This window comes from Callionymus lyra, chromosome 13, assembly GCF_982586985.1.
Source record: "Callionymus lyra chromosome 13, fCalLyr1.hap1.1, whole genome shotgun sequence".
Lineage (NCBI taxonomy): Eukaryota > Metazoa > Chordata > Actinopteri > Syngnathiformes > Callionymidae > Callionymus > Callionymus lyra.
Window position 1 is genome coordinate 9662914 of NC_141830.1, and position 20587 is coordinate 9683500.

Genomic DNA, 20587 nt, shown 5'->3' on the forward strand with positions numbered 1-20587 from the left:
TATTTGTTTTGCTTTCAAGTCATACTTTTTTTTTCGTAATTATTGTATTTTATGTTTCAATTTAAGTGTGTATAAAATACATTTTATTTTCATTTACAGTTATCATGCAAATATTCTCAAATTTGTATTCATTTTTGTGTTGCAATTAAACTTAGCTAGATGGCAGCAGTCATTACGTCATCCGCACTTCTCGTGAGATGTTACAACTAACATGAAAATATTCACGTCATTTGTTCACTTATTTGTTGCAATTAAACGTCTGGCCACTAGGCAGCAGTCATTTCTAAAAGAATTATGAAATCCTGCACGATCCCGGCGATGACTGAGGACGAGGGGAAACAGTAGACGCAGATTAAAGCCGATCCTTGGACATATTTTGGTTTCAAAACAAATAAAAGCAAAACTAGCATTAGGTCAAAAGCAAAAATGACTTTGTCAAGAGTCATGTGGTCCTTAAATTCTGCAACACTAGAGTCAAGTACTCGACAATACAAATATATCCTTGTTCGTACAAGTATCACAAAACATTATGCTATTGTCCCTGTATCGTGATAATTATCGGCAGATTATTGCCAATACACAAGATATTTAGCAATAGTGCAAATTAAAATACATCAGTAACGTTTAGAAAGGGTTAATTCTTTTGTCACAGTGTCTTAGTTTCTGAGTATTTGTATCAGAAAGGGATAATAAAAGACTGCAAGTAGGCAAGTATGCTTTCTTTTTTCCCAGGAGAGTTTTATTTTCTATAAGCTCTTTCTGTTTAGATATCTGGTCGCATGGTTTGTTTTGATGGCAGCGACCACAATAGTAAACCAGTGACTTGGAATAGACTTGGCTCCTGTTATTGTAGATAAATCCTTTTTCATGCTCCCAGTAAGAAAGATCAGAACACTTAGGCGTCTTATCTGCAACCACAAGAAGCCCCCTCTGCCCAAAACTGCCTGTAACCACACCATTTACAAATCCCGCTCCCCTGAAATCTCATCTTTTTTTTCCATCCTCCCCGAAACATTCCTGCTTCAAGCCACAGTTGTGAATGTACCTTCGGACCCATAAACACATGCAGGAAAGAAGACGCTGTCACCGCAGTGCCCCTCACCTAAAACCTCCCCGGGCTCCAATGTTCGCTGGTCAACAGCTCATCTTTCCTTCCTGCAATTACACATAGTTGTGGGATCTAATGGATGCGAGTGGATTTGTGGTCGGTGACACCGAGACTCATCCACGACTGGAACCTCCTCCCATACTTACTTTGGCACCACGGATAAAACCTGAAGGGTTTCAAGCAGAGGCCACTGTCATCCCCCCTGTCTCTCTCCTCTTTTCACCTCCTTCTCACTTCCTTTTGTGGCACAATAGACGCCATTAATAAACCCAGGGGTTGTGGAACACAAAAATCTATTTTTGGTTTGGAAATTTTTTTTTCTCTCTCTTTGTTTTGCAAAACCATAATTGACCAGAGTCTGGGCCGGAGGTATCCAATCGGGTCATTTACTGCTGTTTGGCTTTGAAAACGATTGTTTGTAATGCTGTCAGTGTGTCGAGGGGAAAAAGGCAGTTTTGAGGTTTCTGGGTAAAAGTGGGTTTAATGGGCTTCAGTTTAATTTAACCCAACAGAACAATAGCAAAAAAACTCTGCAGCTGTCGCAAGATGTCAATTTCTTTAAGAGCATGTTAGAATCTGTCAAGACAGAAAACAGGGGGTTTTGTTTACAAATCTGTGTTTTTTAAATGTTGAATTTAGACTTGATATAAATCAGTGTTGACCACTCATCTAAACAGCTCTATAGTCTTTTTTTATCAATATCATCTTGGGGCAATTTAGCCTAAAACCTACAAAAAATAGCAACAGGAAAACACATCATGTGAGTTTTATCACAGGTGTGAGGAGAGTGCCTGATTGGGTATGTGCTTTAAAGTAGTTTCTACTGTATTTGTGATCTACGACCCTTTGTTTTACACTGCTGAAAAGAAAACGATATTCACTCGCAATTCACTCTTTTCAGCACCAATAACTCTGATTTGAAGCTGAAAATCCAATGAATATGTAAATCTTACTTTAAAAAGGGCATCAATTAAAAGGTATTTTGTGATGACATATGTCATGGAGTCTTATCTTTGTAAAAATAATGGCCTAAAGCACCGTCTAAGAAAGGAGTGTGAAAGTAGGTTTGTTTAAAATGTTCTCTTGCGTCTTTACCGACCAAGGCACCTTGTTAACATCACACACATAAGTAAGTAATATTTGTAGAGAGGATTTCTAGACCAGGGTCACAAAGTGCTTAAACATTCAAAACAATACCCAATAAAATAAAATATACACATTGCAAAGCGTCACTCAGAACTCTTCCTTCAGCTCAGCCACTCGATGCTGTGATGTTCAGACGTTATAGGCTGATGTAGTGGTTTAAGAAGCCACTGTCCAACAACTCATGCAAGTCATGATTGGACTTTTTTCAGCAAAATTTGTGAAAAGACTTGTGCTGTGTCTCAATTTGCACAGTTCTCTAAGTGCACTGCTTTACAGTATACTGTAAGACAGTGCACTAACAACTTAATTGCGACAGGGTAATACTGTCTCAAATCAAACTCTGCTGCTACACACTAACAGGAAATGACTCAACAGCTTCTTCTTCTACTACTTTTTAACACTGATCGCAACTGGCCGTTGGAACCCTATCGCCAACACATGACAGCACTTTTCTCCAATTTAAACAAATTATTAAGTTGTGTTTCATTGTTTTTTCATTGTTGTTGTGTTGTTTTGTAGTAATATGGGTGTTTGCTTAAGAAAAGTATGTATCTTCCGTTTAGCGACTTAGCTCTAGACTAAGATGGTCTCCAGTTTTGTGGAGTGTGTTGGACTTATCCATAGCTATTCAACTACAATTCCCTTTAGTCATTAGGTCAAGGTGACCCGAAGGCCCGAAAACAAATGTGTTTTTTTTTGTTATCCCCTGTGTTGCCTTTAAGTCCAGGTGAACGTACACAAGAGATATCGCAAACACATTCGGTTTTTGGGCCTTTGGGTCACCTTGACCCTGAAATGACACAAAGGTTAAGAATGTGAAGTCGGTAAACCACTCTACTACTATTTGTTGTTGAATGTTAGGCAAATAGATGAAATATAGATAGAAAATGTTGCCTCGCTATATATACTCTGTGTTGACGGCACAGAAAAAAAAGCTATATGGGTATACAAATAGTTCAGTTGTATATTTGGGAATTATTTAGGGGCTATTTATGGATATAATAAAAATGTATTTTTAATGAAATTAAAGAAGTGAAATCACTCATTCAAGGGAAGTCAGCTTTGAGAGCTTAGGGCACTATTTGTTCAGGCTTTTCCTTGATTTTCTGGAACTCCTGTGTTGTTCTCAGTATTATCTTGACCTTTAAAGTATATACTTTATTGAGTATTGTTTTTATTGTTTAAGCGCTTTGTGACCCTGGTCTGGAAAAGCGCTATATAAATAAATATTACTTACTTACTTACTTACTTCCTAGTGGACAATCATATTGAGAGCGCTACATTAAGTATTTTTTCAGTCCATTTATCTGTGTCCATGTCTCTGCTTACCATAAAAATACAGCGTTTGCCGCAAAGCGACAGAAAGTTCCGCAGATCGGAAAGTACAGTTTTTTAAAATGTTGATAACACATCAGGGCAGGATCTACTTGAAAAGCCCAGGTCCAGTCTGGGATGGACAACAATCTTGTCATTATATCAGTAGTTGCATCCAACAGAAGCTGGATCTGAGTTGTTTAAATTCAATTAATGTGTTTGTTTCCTGCTTTCTTTCCCCAGGGAGGAAGAGGACGCTTCCCACTGTGCCGTTCCCATCTCCACGAGCCTCATCAAGCAGATAGTCAACAAGAACGGGACCTCAGAGAACCTCGAGCACATCCTGGCCGATTTCTACGGGCCCAAGTCCAACTCCAGCGACCCACCCGAGTGGCCTTACATCACCAAAGACCCCGACAGGTACCTTGTCTCCTCGTAATCGCCTAAAGAACGGACGATGGTCCGAGAACGTATTTGTGTTTCTAATCACGACCGAGGAAGACACAGAGGCGTATCGGCGGAGAGATTTCAGCTGTTCCTCACTCACACGTCCTCACGTACACACATGTCACTGAGCTTCTCGCCGCAGCTGGATCTTGGCAGGAGTTCGCAGCTCATATACGTCCGCATGTGGGCCTTTGTTTATGCAGCTCGGAGCATGAGTTTACATTTACCTTTGATCAGCGCGCACATGGGGATCTGCCCTCGGATGTCACTCTGGGAATCATCTTTTGTCACAAAGCAATCAAGTTCTTGATAGCGCCGGGGTTCGGAAAAAACGTAGCCGCATGTTTCGCGAGCGTCCCAGTGGATCTGCCGGACATGCAGAGACCACATGTCTTCCTGCGGTCGCCTCGGTTTCGGGGCGCCCCCCCCACCACCCCCGGAGTCATTACACCCATATGTATAACCGCCATACATATCACTCACGTTTGAGTTTGACGGAGAAGCTGATGGTTTGTCTCTTTTGTCAGTCACTGTTGATAAAAGAGGAGCGTCGAGGCTGAGCCATCAGGAGCAATCAGGGGTTAAGTGTCTTTCTCAGAGACACAAATTACATTTTTTTTGGGAGGCTGGGATTGAGGCTATTATTTTCATTACTTTACATAGAAATAAAAAGGCTTTTGTTTGGTAATTTTCCTGTTTTATCTTCCTGGAAACTTCTCTCAGTCCTTCAAACATTATGGAAATAAATGCAACGCCCATGTCCAACTCACCGCCAAGCTTATGAGTTCTACCATGTTACAAAATTAAACCAACCATTTTGGAAACATTTTGGGAAAAATAAAAGTAATTTTGAATTTCTGAATAGATTTAAAATCCTAAGTAACAAGTCGTTCCCTCACTAATTAGATTTTCTTTTCTCAAACACTTCAGACCAGATTAGGACACAATATGGCAGCATTAGTAGCTTCGAGCAGCCTGGTGTCAAAAACACTCTCTGGTTCTGACTGTTCCTTTTTCGTAAGGGATCTAAAATATCCCTCTTTTTTTTTTCCCCTTCACTTGCAAGAGCCCGGCGCACAGCAGGGAATGGTTGTGACAAGTTCGAGATGACAGACTTCGGGGAGTGTGAGATCTGGGCTTCTCCTCTGACGGCTTTGAACTTCAGAGCGAGTCTGAGGGCTGAACTGTTTGTTTGGCCGACTCCTGGCTCTCCACACTGTTTGGTGCGCTCGAGAACATGATTACCGTGAAATGACTGTTGTGTCAGCGGATGGCTGGAGAAGTGATTGTGTGTTTTTTCTTCTGTCTGCCTGTTTGTCTGTGTCTCGACATGCCCGTTTGAGTTTCCCAGATGTCTCGTCGACGGGTCTCTCTATATGCTTGTGTTTCCTAACCTGATGGTAAACAACCCTGTGGTGCCACCGCCAGTGGGATTTGTGTCGAAGCGTCAGCAGTCAATAGGTTTTTTTAAATAACGACTTATATACCGACGCTGTAGGAAGGAGGGATTTTGCTTTTCCCTTTGCACACTGCTGTTATTATATTTAATAGAAATACTATTTAACAATAGTGTAATAACTCCCCCAACTTCTTTACTTAATAAGGTTTATTGTTGTTATTCATTATTGCATTATTTTAATTTTTATAATTATTTGTATTTTATTATCGTAACTTTTAATATTTCAGAATAAACTTTTTTTGCCACTGCTGTAAACACAACATGGGATTTTTTTTGTGGTGGCCTTTAAAAATAAAAGCATGAAACGCAAAACAAGCAATTGAAAAACAGACATTTTATCATTATTATTATTTAATTAGCGTTTTTTTGTGTTTATTATTATTTTATATTTTGCTTTTATTATCTTGATCTGTACTTTATGTCTTGGTATAATGTGTTTTATGATTAACCATTATTTTATAAACTGCTGTGACAACAATAATTGAATAAAAAGATCAATAAATAAAGATACTTATTAAAAAACAATTAAATAATATACTGTAAATAATAAATAATGAAAAAAATTAAACATTGTAAATAATTCTAATTATAACAACAACAATAAACATTGATAACAAGGTAATAACTACTAGTACAAGATGTTTTCTTTTTACTGAAATACAGAAAAAGTGACAAAAGAAGTATTTGAAAACATGATTTTTTTTAATGAGCGTATCAGTCTAGAACTAAAATAACTATTTAGTGCCAATAAAATTCCCAGTTTAGGAAGAATTATCTTCTCTTTCTCATCTTATCTAAAATCTATGTTTTGTTTTTTTTCTTTTTATTCAGATGTTCTCAAATTAACATTTAAGGTTAAAATGATTAATTTTACTTTCAATTAATTTAATAAAATACTAGTTTCTCCTCATATTTTCGATCACTTACGGCTTGATTTAGAATTCTTGGATTCATACGTTTTTCTTCTTATTGTTTTGTGGTTACATTTAAAGAAAAGTCAGACAGAAATACATGAATCCGTTCGTGTGGTGTTTCAATCCCCCGGTGGTTTGAACCCTTTATTAAATACTTGTTGAACTGAAGGATATTTCACACTTAACTTTGCTTTTGTGTTGTGATTTCTGTCAGTCAACACTGGACACTTGTTTAATAAACACAGACTCTGTATATCTTAGTAGGCCTCCCTTCGAAGAGTGTTGAGGTCTGAGCAAACACAATGCTACCGCCGTGAGTGTGGGAAAGCTAAGAGTTAGACTTGTATCCTGCCGTAAATACAGAAATATTTGTCATTTCAAGTACTTCCGGAAGCCACTTATGCTATAAAATGTTAATATTATTGTATCCAGTTTAAGTAAATATTGGACATTGGCTTTAAATAAATGAAAAATACATACATTGAAGTGTTAAAGATAAATCAAAGTGAATAAAAGGTCAAGAGGTTCATAGCCCAGCCTGAAACTAAGTGTCATGTCAATGGATTTGCTCTCTTAGAATAGCTCAAAATTATGTCTTCAGAGGGTAATGCATTCCTGATATCGACATGCAGTGTTAGTGGAAGTTTAATTATTAGCAAGTATTATGAGTACGGGTGTTGGAAAATATTGATACATCATTATATGGAGATAAATTTTTCCATGATACTGTAGCGATATTCAACAGCACTGCAGCGATAGAATGGCAGCAGTCATTACACACAACATTGAAATCAGACCATTAACTGAGGACCAGAGGATACAGTTGACTGCAGCAGCTTTTAAAGCTGATGTTTGGACACATTTTGGTTTAAAACAAATAAAAACAGCAGTTATAACTTCGTCAAGAGTCATGTGGTCTGTAAATACTGCAACACCAAGTACTCGACAATACTACAAATATATCCTTGTTACTACAGTATCGCAATATGACGTATTTGCCCCTGTATCGCCAGATTCTTGCACATTAACACCCCTAATTATTAGTAATGTATTGTGTTTTTGCACTTCCCTGAAGGGTGACTTAGATGTATAGTTTTCTGTGTGTATTTAATATATTATGAATATGTCAAAATGGATTAAGTGTAATGGCAATAGACAGAAGCTCAAAAAATATTTGAATTAGGTAGTTGTTTGAAGCTCTTGTGGGCCAAATTAAATGGCTCGGACAGCCACAATTTGGTCCTCGAGTTTTATATAGTGCCTGATTAAAAAGACCAACAAATACATTTGAAGTGTTCTAATGTGAGTAACTTGAATCCACTTTCATGAGTGTGTTCTTCATGCAGGTCGGGGCTGGAGGCCCTCGCTCAATGGGACAGTCCTATGCAGGTGAAGCTGTCCTGCTGGAAGCTGGGCCTGAACACGCTGCTGGTGGAGCTGCTTCCTTGGGCCCTCCTGGCCAACCACTCGCACTGGGACCTGTGGCTCTTCGAGGGAGAAAACATCGTCCTGCAGATTCCTGCGGGCAAAGTCATCGTGCCGCCCAACTTCCAGGTACGACCCTTTGACCTCTCCATTCAGGGGCAAGTCCTCAGTCAATCAATTATTTTTTCATTCATCATTCTTTGTTTTGGGCTATAATTCTGAACATTAAATAACAAAAACACTAAAAACGATCACATTTTTTTCAAGTTTAATTCCTTTGTATTGTGAGGGGAGATTTCAGAAAAAACTATATATTTAGTAAATAATGAGTCATCAACAGAAATTCCTTTTACAGATGAGAACAGTAAGAACATATGTATTATTATTATTATTTTTTTTTAAAGTAAATAAGAGGCATTAGAATTGAATTATTGACCTATTAAATACTTGATACATTCTCTTGACCTTCAAGGTTGTACAGTTGTCTGTCGTTTACTGCAGGGATTACTATCCCCATTAATTTTCTACTATTTAAATACTTGTTGAGGCGTCTCAATCTTTACAAACCTTTCTCAAACTGTTACTAACATCGTCTACATGCGAACACATTTTAAACACTCTTAAAAACCTACGTCATTGTATTAACATGAAATTGTACGTATTTATTCATTGGTTTGTTTTATTTATTAATGCTTTTGACAATTAAACAAACAAAACATGAGTTTTAATGAACATAATATTATGTAAAAATATTGATTTAGCTTCCATAGTGCTTTGCCGCCCAGCCAACCAATCACTGCTTTTGATCACTTTTGACAAAGAATAATTTAAATGCAGTATTGTGACGACTAAATAGTGCAGTGTGTTAGAAGGGCATCGTGGGACTTTATTGTTTTGTTGGTAAATGTGTATTTAGTACCGTGAGCAAAAATAAAATCCACAAAAGAGCAAGATTGTAAAGGGTGAACAAATGGCAGATAAATGCTCAGTTATAGAGTTTAGTTCTTTAATCTGTGGCGTTCATGTAGTTTTAGGACTGAGGCCGTCCAAAAAAAAAAAAAAAAAAGTGAAATCGAATGAGAAACAAGCGTCGCTACATGAGAGCCAGCTGGTCGTCGCACCACAACAAGAGCAGCAAAGATCTCTTTGATCTGATTGGTTCATGACAGACTGCTTGGTTGAGTTGGCATGTTGCTCCATGCCACCGAGCTGCACTCGCCAGATGTGTGCGGGAAATATTTTTCGGGGGGCATCTGTGTTACGTCTTGTGACGAAGCCTGCGCTCATGTGAAGCGCACATGACTCCCCGAGTGGATTCACTTCAAGAGCAAGAAGATCTGCGTCCCAGAGAGTTTCTTTGAAGCGTCCGAATGTGGTTTTTCCAACTGTTTCCAACAACACAAACTTTACACACGCGAAAGCATTGCGATCTCTTAAAAGAGTAGTAAATGACTTTTGGTATTATTTGAAGTATTATTTAAGCTCCGATGGGCGCCACGTAGGGTGAAGATTTCATCATCGAACAGTGACCCTCTTAATAAAGACGTGATTTGTTTAGAATGTGTGCAGTTAAGACCTGAAATGTGGCGATTATTGGTGCCACATGTGCCGCTTTGAATGTTTCTCAAACTGCTGATCTGCAGGGGTTTTTACCCACAACTATGTCTGGTCTGAAAACAAGAGAGAAATCTTCCAGTTAAACTATTAAAGTGATTATTTCGATTTTTTTTCAGGCAGCTTTTTTAAATTGTGTTATTAGATTAGATTAGATCAGATTAGATTGCCTTCATTTATCCCTCTGGAGATCTCCTTTGGGAAATTCGATTTCCAGTTTAAAGCAGACAAAAGAAGGCACAAAGAGTTTCATAAAAGCAAGAACTAAATGCAAAAAGAACAAAGTGCAAAGAGATAACAAAGGGCAAATATTTGCGCTCGTGGGCGGCTAGGATTCTCTCCTCGAAGGGGATGTTAAGCTGTATAATCATGGCAGCTTTGCCGCTGCAGACCAAAGCATGATGTCTAGTCGGAGTGAGGTGTTGGTAATTTCGCGGCGAAACTGTAGCTGTTTGCCGACGTTGACCTTCATGCTCCAGTCTCTTGCCTGAGAAAGGACGCACCTGGGGCTTCGAGATCTGGTCTCACGAACATGACAGGAAGCTGTTTGGCTTTGGGTTGGCGGTTGACCCCTTGTCTGCAGCTCTCTATGATTTCGGCCAGTTTTGTCAGGACTCGGTTATGGCGCCGTCTGTACCATACCTGCGTCAGAGCAACAACAAGTGCTGTAGGCTAGGGTTGGGTGCACTGCATAGAGTAAAGCTCTCCTCCTTTGCCGAACCACTCGTGGAGGTTTCTCGGACATGACGAGGTGTCGTAGGTTGCCCTGAGCAGAAAGCCAAGTCTACCCTGGGGCATCTGCCACAGGTTGACCCAGCTCATGGGTCTCCTAACGGTTCCTTCCCAAGTGCTCCATCTTCCTTGGCGGCCTTGTGATATTGAAACCTCTTCCTCAACCATGGCTTTTCGTTCCCTCTTTGTGGCCTCGGACCAGAGGCGTTGAGAACTGTCCCAACCTAGCCCTGCTCTCCAAAATTGCACCGTCCCAACTATCTCCTGTTGCCGGAGCCTGACAACGGCCTTAGAAACCTCTGGTTCTGCTTGCCTCTTGCGGCCCGTTCGGACTGGTAAAGGTGCATTCCTCACTGTAGGGTCCGAGGATTCTTTTAGCTCGAGGACCAATCTGGCCTTTTTTTCCTGCTTCTAGCCTAGTGATGGACTGGATCGACAGCTGCAGCGAAGTTTCCCCGAACAACACTTTGTCAGAGAAGCTCTGGCACTTTCGTTTGTTGGAGTTGGCAATGCGTTTACTGTTGAGGATGGAATTTCGCTTATCTTTAGTTGCCACATACAGTAACCCTTTCGGTACAATCTGAAGTTGTAGCACCACAATTTGTACTCTCCGGGAAGCTGACTTTTGTTGATGTTTGCCAGGCCTTCAGAGAGTTTGCTTCCGCTAGTTTCTGTATGTTCTTTGACCTCAAGACTATAGGCTATAAATTTGAGCAAAACCCAGTTAAGTCCTTATTCGTATGGATTAAACAATTCGTTTCTTTATCCAGATCAGATTTAAAACAGATTAACTTGAGTTTGTTGTCCTCCACCTTCTCAGGAAGCCTTTCAGATCGGCCTCTACTGGCCACAAACGAACACGGTCCACAAGTCGACGGCGCTCAAGCTGGTCCACGACTTGACGTCCCCCCGATGGAAGGAGGACGCCGGCGCCGAGCTGGTCACTCTGGACGAAGAAGGATACGTGGAAGCCGACATCACCCTGGGGTCCTTCCCGGGGCCACAGAAGGTCAGCGACGTGTTTCTTTAACGTGTCACGCTAAAGAGAAACCCGACTCACTTCCTCATTCCTCATCGCAGCTGTGTCAGTTCTGTGTGTCGTCCTCGGTGAGGCATGGGATCCAGATCTTGCAGATAGAAGACAGAACGATTGTCATCAACAACACTCCGCATATGATCCAGTGCAGGCCTGTGCAGAGCTACCACACACTGGGATCTGACGAGCAGGTAAGACCCATGACTTTATTTTGTTCTTTCATTTACGTAACAAAAATACATTTTTAGCGCAGAACATTCGTGAAATTTGTGAATCAGACTTACATGCATTTACCACTTTTTTTAAACATTCTTTTCCCAAGAAATCTGATTCACAGATACGTTACCGATTCACATAGCCGCCACTAGATGGTAGTGTTGTTAAGAGCAAAAAAGATACAACGAAACATCAAGAAACGTTTGCCACAGGAACCCTCTTCTACAGAGAAAATTGACTTCAAATTCTTTTTTTTTATACCTCTTACAATTTACTTTTGACACTCCTAAATCGTGTGTTTCATTCAAGTCATTTCGGAAATGTACAGTTTATGTGGTTATCTTGAAAATCGTATTGTGTTGCAGATGCAGTAGCTGACTTGCGCCCACCACACTTCTTTCGTCCTTGTTTTTTAATTAATTAATTTCAAAATGTAATTGTTTTTAAAAAAAATTGATATTTTCCTTGAATTTGAGATTTAAATTATGCTTTTGTTATTAAATTCAAGATTTAAAGAATAACATTTATATATACTGTATATATATATATATTTCCAATATATTGCGATGCTGTAAGATCAAGTATATATGTGTAGTATTGTCGAATACTTGACTCTGGTGTTACAGAATTTACAGACCACATGACTCTTGACGAAGTCGTAACTGCTTTAATTTGTTTTAAAAACAAAATATGTCCAAACATTAGCTTTAAAAGCTGCTGGTGACGACTGTATCCTCTCGTACACAGTCGATGGTGCAGGATTTCATTTTTCCTTTAGAAATGACTTCTGCCTAGTGGCCGGACGTTGCAAACGACATGAATATTTGACACACATTTTATTGGACTGTAAACCATAAAACACATAACACATAAAACATGATTACAAAAAAAAACATTTTTTATTTGTTTTTTTAAATTGAAACAGGGCTCGCAAGTATTAATACAGTAAGGTGGAAAAGAATATCGCCATATGGATATTTTCTAACAGCCCTAGCATCAACGGTATGGTAAAGGTAATTTTCCTCGATATAAACGTTTTTTTTTACTCACAATGACATTTAAAACATGTTCAACATTACAGTTTTTGTCCTTAAAAATGCATTTTTGAGATATTTTAAGAGCTCATGAAATACTTTCCTTATATATAAATTCTGAAGCAACTGTAAAAAAGTACACATTTCCATCAGTGGCTAAAGGTCACACCTTCCTTTGCAGTAAAATGACACTTTTGGATGTAAACCTTCCAAAGTAAGCTAATTGAGTCCGTGCACGAACGTGCACGCCGAACGCTGGGAGCGCGGATGTGAAAGTGTGTAGTCCTGCGTCGTGTCTACTTCAGACCTCACATACCGTGTATTCCCTGCACGCATTACTCAGACGCACATCTAGTTTCTACCACACACTGCAAGGGTGTAGCGGAGCGTTTTCCATGGGATCATGTTGCTCGCTGTCACGTCCCCCGCTCCTCTCACCATGTGGCAATGGCACTTCATAGGAATATTAGACAAACACCCGGAATTGGATGCAGGTTTGGCGTCTTGCTTTCATCTGCTGCTTGTCCCTAAAGAGAGAGCAACATTGCGGTGATGTCATTTAATGATCCTTCAGATCCTCGCGGAGAAGAACGGCCGGGTCTTGCCAGTGGCCACTAATTGACTGGAGAACATTTTTTTAAAAAAAGAGGATATAAAAAACAAATAGTGGGTGATGATTTAACAATAACAGAGACCACAAACAAGGACAGGAATGTCTTTCTAGTGCGTCCATACATCACGCTCGCTGCTCACTGACACTGGCTGCTAAACTTGGGCAGCTCGGTGTCTCTGCTACCAATTTAGCACTAAGCTCAGTGTGAAGAATGAAAGAGAACAATAGCAGTCCGTTCTTTTGTTGGCGTTCCATACGTCTTATGTTCCCTCTTTTCATCCGCGGCACACTTTACCGCAGAATAACAGTCGTTTTGATCATTATTGAAGCAGCACTGTGTCACGTTCTGACTTTTTATAACGGTTTCTGTGAAGAGTTATTTAATTTTGTTCAGTCGTGACTCGGGAAAATTTACATTTAAAGTATTAAGAGACCATGTGACCAACAAACTTTACAGCAGTGGGTCTGAGATGCATTTTATATGAAGTACTGAAGGAATTTTTGAAGTTACCGGATAAAAACACAAACAAAAACGTTGTCTTTTGCAGATGTGGTATTTGACAACTTCTCAACAGAGGTTCCATTACGTTTCAGTTACACTAGGGCTGCAGCGATTCACTAATCTCACGATACAATTTGATATATTCACCTCATGATACTATTTATTTGAATCACAATATGATACACTCAGCTCTATATGATGAGATATATTCAGGTCACAATTTGATGCCATACATTCCGCTCAGTGTACAATTTGATACCATATATTTCGATACATTCGCATAGTTTTCGTAATCATTTTAAAGAGGCATCGAATTTTAGTGACATCTTGTAATTGTGATTGCTCTCTTTTGGTTGAATTAATGGAACTCAAAATATGTCCAAACATCTGGTTTAAAAGCTGCTAGAGTCGACTGTATCCTCTGGTCCTCAGTCATCGCTGGGATCTCCCAGGATTTCATTGATCCTTCAGCTGTTGTGGATATAATTACTGCTGCCATCTGGCGGCCATAAGTTTAATTAAAACAACAAATGAGCAAACACTGTGAATATTTACGTTCATTCTAAATTGAAAAAAATGAGTTTCTTTTTTTTTTACACACACTTAATTGAATATAAATAAACAAGAAAAAAATTTACGATAAAAATAATATATGATTTGAATTACTTTTGTAAATGTATACAGTGCTTTTTAATATCCATATAGTATGGTGAAAACATATTATTATTATTATTAAACATATATTTCCTAATAACCAGACTGTTCTGACACTAGAGGGAGCCAGAAACAATGTGTTGAATTTTATGTATTGCAGCTTTAATGCAGGCTTTAACTAGGAAAGTACTAGTGCTACTTTAACACCTTCAGTTTACTGCGACTGTGCCCGTCCAGGGTGTCCCCTGCCTCTGTCCCAATGAAACTGGGATATGCTCCAGTCTCCCCACGACCCCGATAATGCGATAAAGGGGTAAAAAATGAATGAATGAAACACAAACTCACAGGTAGACTTACTTAAACTTTTGTTTTTATTCAAGTTATACTTTTTTCTGTTCATACATTAGCAGTTCTGACAAAGATCTTCTCATAGACTCAGTTTCCCCGACAACGATGTTCAAGTTTATTGGTTTTATTCACTGGTATTTTCTCATCCCCTCGTCTTCCATCAGCCCGTTGACGTTCCAGCGACGTCGGCGTTCACGCTGGCTCCGTCGGAGACGTCGTCCTCGGCCAAACCGTGCTCCGTGCCCTTCTGGGACCTCCTCCAAGCCCCGGACCAGGAGAAGGTGGCGCCGCCGCTCAAACACATGCTCTTCAGTTCCCTCCCGGGGGCCGGATCCTGGAGCCTCCCCGCCCCGGTCCGAGCGGACCTCCCCAGGCAGAGCGTGTCCGTTCCCGGGGAAGCCGACTCCGGAGGTGGCCCTCACAGCAGGTGGGTGCACCCGAGCGTTCCTGACCCGCTGGCGCTGACGGTCCATTTGAGAGCAGGGTTCTGAACCAAACTGGCACAGGACGTGAAGCGAGAGTGGTCACAGCTTGTTAAACGCCGGCGATGAAGCAATGGAACACCCTCAACGTGTTTCCACTGTCCGGCTCTGCCCCGTGTTTCTCAACCCTCCTAATGTTTTGATTTTTCAATTCTTTTTCTCTCCCTGAGCCCGTCTTATGAGGTGGTAGAAAGAGATTAGAGTCTGAAGCCAGTGGCAGCAGCACAGAAGAAGTGTGTCACCGCCTGGCTGCGGCGCGGCAGATCTGGCTGATGTTGGGCTTGGAAAGAGCCGCGATGTGTGTGATGTCGGACCTGTGGGTGGTTGTTTGAGCTCTTGTCACCGATGAAATATGGCTTCCATGAACGACGACTGTCCAACGTCAACACCACTGAAGGACAGCTCGGTAACCGGACACTGCCAGCTGAGAAGAAAAGCTTTGCTCAGGGACTGTCGTGTCCAGTTTAAAACGTGGACTCAACAAATCATTCTGTTTTTCTTGACTAGTTTGATGGATGGATGAAGTGATGGATGGATTGGTGGATGGATGGATGGATGGATGGATGGATGGATGAATAGATGGATGGATGGATGGATGGATGGATGGATGGATGAATGGATGAATGGATGATGGATAGGTTAGATAGATGGATGGATTGATGGATGGGTGGATGGATGGATGGATGGATGGATGGATGGATGGATGGATGGATGGATGGATGGATGGATGGATGGATGGATGGATAGGTTAGATTGATGGATGGATGGATGAACTTGAAGTTCACCCCCGTCTGAAATCTGGGCGAACGAGAGGTTACGAGAGCGGAGTCCATTATGACGTAATAAAGGCTTAAACTCTTCTTTTAGCCAGCTGTAATCACACCCCGCTTTGTTTATACAACGAGTCCCTTGGAGGTGGAGACTTCCGGGATTGATGACGCGCAGTGACAAACTTTAATGTTTGACCAATCACAGCAGAGTGGGTGTGGTTATGGTTCAGTTTTCAGTGGACGGGGCTTAAGATAATTTTCCAATATTAATTTAAGACACACTTAAATCCACACATTAGTTTAACTTAAAGTTCAATTCAAAACGTTATAAAAACTTTTTTTTTTTAAGTATTAAAAAACTCTAATAATTCCTTGTGTTTCAGGGCCGTCGTGCTGACGTTCCAGGAGCACCTCGGGGTGACGTACCTCACCCTGAACCAGGACCCTTGTCCCCGCATGTTGATCCGGAACAGAAGTCCAGTCTCGCTGCTGCTGAAGGAGAGCGTCCGAGGTGAGCGGAGACACTTGCGTCCATCACTGGAGTCCCACGTGTTCATGGCTGTGTTTCTCAGAACCGCCCAGGACCGGCATCTACTGCGTGTCTCTGCCGGCTCACTGCTCGCTGCACCACGAGCTCCAGCACCAGGCCTCCTCCTTCCCCGACTGCAGGCCCAGAGAGTCTCTGCCCACGGTCCGGCTGAAGACCAGCACGGACCAGAGGACCTCGGACTGGACCGACCCGGTCGACATCAACTCGCCCGGAACTCAGGTACGTTCTCGGTGTTGGTGTGAAGGTGATGATGAAGTGTTTGTTAACTTTATCCTCAAAGTGGTTTTATTAATTATTGAATTATTGTTTTTTTAATTAATTTAATTAAATTATATCTATATTGATCTTTTATTAATAGTTAAATTAAATAATTTGAATATTTTGAATTAAATAAAATATAATCATTCATTTTCAAAGTGTGTGTGTGGAACAAGACAATGTGTGTGTATGTGCCTGTGTGTTTGTGAGTGTGTGTATGTATGTGTGCATCTGTAAGTGTCTGTTTTGTGTGTGTGTGTGTGTGCATGAGTGTGTGTGTTTGCTTACATGAGTTTTTGTGTGTGTTTGTGCACTTGCATGTCTAAGTGTGTTTGTGTACATTCATGTATCTGTTTGTAAGTATGTGTGCGTGCATTTGTGTGTGTGTGCATGAATGCTTGTTTGTGAGTGTATGTGTGCATCTGTAAGTGTGTGTTTGTGAGTGTGTGTGCATGTCTGTGTGTGTGCACTTACATGCCTAAGTGTGTTTGTGTACATTAATGTATCTGTTTGTGAGTGTGTGTCTGTGTGTACATGTGTGTGTATGTGCATGAATGTGTGTTTGTGAGTGTGTGTGTGTGTGTGTGTGTGTGTGTGTGTGTGTGTGTGTGTGTGTGTTCATCTGTAAGTGTCTGTTTCGTGTGTGTGTGTTTGCATGCATCTGTGTGTGCATGAGTGTGTGTTTGCTTACATGGGTGTTTTTTGTGTGGGTTTGTGCACTTACATGCCTAAGTGTGTTTGTGTACATTCATGTATCTGTTTGTGAGTGTGTGCATGCATAAGTGCATCTGTAAGTAAGTGTGTGTTTGTGAGTGTGTGCCCATGATTTGGCATGTGTGTGTCTATGCGTGCGTCTGTAAGTAAGTGTCTGTGCATGATTTTGCATGTGTGTGTCTGTGCTTGCATGTGCATGTGTGTGTGTGTGTGTGTGTGTGGCCGTGAGTGTGTGTGTTCAGCGAGGCATGTGTGTGAGTGGACTGGCGTGACCTCAGCGAGAGCGTGTCATGTTTGGTGTTGTGTCTAGAGTCGGCAGCAGACTCGGGTCGGGCCGTGGCTTCCTCTCTCGTGTTACCTTGAGCTCCGGCCTGTGTGGCTGAGGTGAAAGGTCAGAGGTGAAGCTTGTTTTGACTGCCGTGGGTGAAGCTCTCAGCAGGAATCCTTTTTCAAAAACTTATGTTGCACGAGTGACGCATGTGAAATGAATGAGTTCTTGCAGACGATACATCTTTGATTGACTGGTCGTCAGGTCGTGTTCCTGCCTGGCTTCGGCTGCATGTACGTGGACGTGGAGTTCGAAGGAGGAATGCTGGTCTTGACTCTGTCGGCAGAGGGCAGCACTGAGGCCGTCAGCAACAGCAGGTACCACTGACTCGTGTGTATCTTACATGACCTGTAGGGGGCAGTAGAGTCGATCTTAGACCCACATGTTGAATGTTTAAAGATAGAACTGATGTTATTAAACTATTAAAATAGATATATTTATCAGGATCACAACATATTTATTGTGGGGTTTTAAACACAACACAGTTGGTGGAATAAACCATTTTTTTTATATATAAATTAAATTGAATTATAATTAATAAATTACAATAAATTTAAAAAACCAACAATAGAACTTACATTACAGTGACATATGACATAAATAATGAAAATTCATGATTTATTTTATTTATTTCTATATTAAACGTTTTATTTGTTTTAATTTAATATTTAAATGCATAATTTAAAAAATATATATATATATATAACTTTTTACAAATAGAATTGTATTGAATTTTAATTCTATATTTATATTAAACCGTTATGTTGTGGTTTCCAGATGTATCTTTATTTTTTATTTTCTGTTCTTGTAAGTATTTCTTTTCTCTCAAAATCAACAATAAGATAATTTAAAAATATATTTTTAAATAAAGCGACGTCACATCATATCCTCATGTTCAATAATCATCAATCATAATCAATACATTGTTTTAATTGAATGCTTTAGTTCAATAGTGTCTATATTATAGCTCACATTTGTTTTATTGAATCATTTAATTAAACAAAGTATATATTGAAAGTTAATTTAGTTATTATTGAAAAATTGAATTTATTAATTTAATATTAACCAATTAAAATTGTTTTAATGAATGAATACAATATTTGTTTAATATATTTCTATATTAAAAGGTTACATTTGTTTGGATTTAATTCATTTAAAAATATATATATATATCCATGTTAAAAAGGTTCAATTGTTTTAATTGATTTTTGAATAATTTAATTTCATCATTTCTGTATTGAAATGTTAAATGTTTTTTTCTTTTTCTTAATCCTTTTCAAAAGGAGTCATTTATTTTTTTCTATTTGTATAATTTTTTCACAGTTTAATATTCTAATTCCAATTATTCAAAAATAAATTAAATATTTCTTCATTCATAGCTTTATAATGTTGGTATAATACCGGCAGACAATACTATGTTCATGCCTCAAAAACATTGCAATATAAAAAAAAAAAAGTTTCTATTTTAAATTCAATATTCTTATATCACTGACATTTTTCCATGACAGTGTATACATGTAGTGACGCCTATGGCCACTAGGCCGCGCACACACACACCTTGTGTGAATATTTCAAGAATATTTCTATGTTCAAAACTCACCTGCGTCTCTGCTCCTCTCAGATCCACGAAGCTCTCGGTGACCGTCCTCCTGAGCGAGGCCAGCGTGGCGCTGAATGATGACATCACCAGCCCCACCGGGTCCGTAGAGCTTCTGCGCCTCACGCTCACGAAGGTCCTGCTCAGCCTGAGTCCGGCTCTCGAGCCGACCCTGCCCTCCGACCCGGAGTCCTTGTCGGCCTTGAGGACCTCGGCCTCCCTGCTGGAGCTCTACGTGTCCTCGCTGCAGGTGGACAACCAGCTGTACGGTCGCGCCAGCTTCCACTTCCCCGTCCTGCTGTGCCAGGAGCAGCGAGCCGGAGCAGGAGGTCCCTGGAGCGTCGGAGAAAATCCTGCCTTCTGCCCGGAGCTGCTGCAGGAGCTCAAGGTCTGCAGCTTCATGCAGCTCAGCATGAGTGTGGAGCGAGGAGGCTCCGTGGAGGAGGTCAGTCGCTTCTTCATTCTGTACTGAGAGGCTGAAGGGGTTTTTAATGGAGCAGTTAGAATCAATAATGTGCATATTTAAGTTAGTAAGTTAGTCAGTAAGTAAGTAAGTAAGTAATTGTTATTTATATAACGCTTTTCCAGACCAGGGTCACAAAGCGCTTAAACAATCAAAACAATACTCAAAAAAGTATATACTTTAAAGGTCAAGATAAAACTGATAACACAACAGGAGTTCCAGAAAATCAAGGGAAAGTTAAGGTTGAATTTCTTTGTTCGTTTTTTATAATTAAAAGATTAAATATTTTCAAAATTGAGCATTTTTTAACAGTTATTTTAATTCCAATCATTTAAATATATATATGTGTATATCTATCTGAAATCTAACATTTCCTTTTTCTAGGAATTTTAAATTCAATATAAAAATTAATAAAATAAAAATAATAATATTGACATATTTAACTAAATAAATTAAACATTTTAAATTAAGCCCACAATACACAAGTTTTTGAAATCAATTTTTCAATAAAAAAACAAACAAAGTGAACCTTTTGATATTTATATATATTTTTTAGCTAAATAAATGAATAAGAAATTACATTTCAATGCTTAAAAAACAACATTTCAACTTTTAAATTGTTAAATTCGACAATTCAAAGTTATTGATGCTGAAATACTTTGTTTATTTAAACATTTAATTTTCATATAAATACACTTTTCCAAATGTAGGAAGAAAACATGGGAATTATATTCATATTTAGTTATGATTTCAGTTAAGAAGTATTAAACAATTATAATAAAGATAATTAATTGTTATTAATTAATATTTTTACGTGATTACTACAGTTTTTATTTGTTTTACTCTCACCTGTTAAATATTCC

The 20587-nt window shown here is 39.5% G+C and overlaps 1 protein-coding gene and 1 pseudogene across 2 annotated transcripts in view; one reads left to right on the top strand and one right to left on the bottom strand.

The window, feature by feature from the left end:
- vps13b (vacuolar protein sorting 13 homolog B) overlaps positions 1-20587 on the top strand; it is a 304204-nt gene that overhangs the window by 277233 nt on the left and 6384 nt on the right. For both annotated transcript variants that reach the window (XM_087805873.1, XM_087805872.1), the window contains exons 51-59: positions 3812-3988; positions 7735-7942; positions 10980-11168; positions 11240-11386; positions 14727-14989; positions 16198-16325; positions 16387-16583; positions 17869-17981; positions 19286-19706. In XM_087805873.1, the coding sequence (XP_087661999.1) occupies positions 3812-3988; positions 7735-7942; positions 10980-11168; positions 11240-11386; positions 14727-14989; positions 16198-16325; positions 16387-16583; positions 17869-17981; positions 19286-19706 (1843 nt within the window). The remainder of the gene's footprint in view (positions 1-3811; positions 3989-7734; positions 7943-10979; positions 11169-11239; positions 11387-14726; positions 14990-16197; positions 16326-16386; positions 16584-17868; positions 17982-19285; positions 19707-20587) is intronic.
- Positions 10100-10808, bottom strand: LOC148067283 (uncharacterized; annotated as a pseudogene).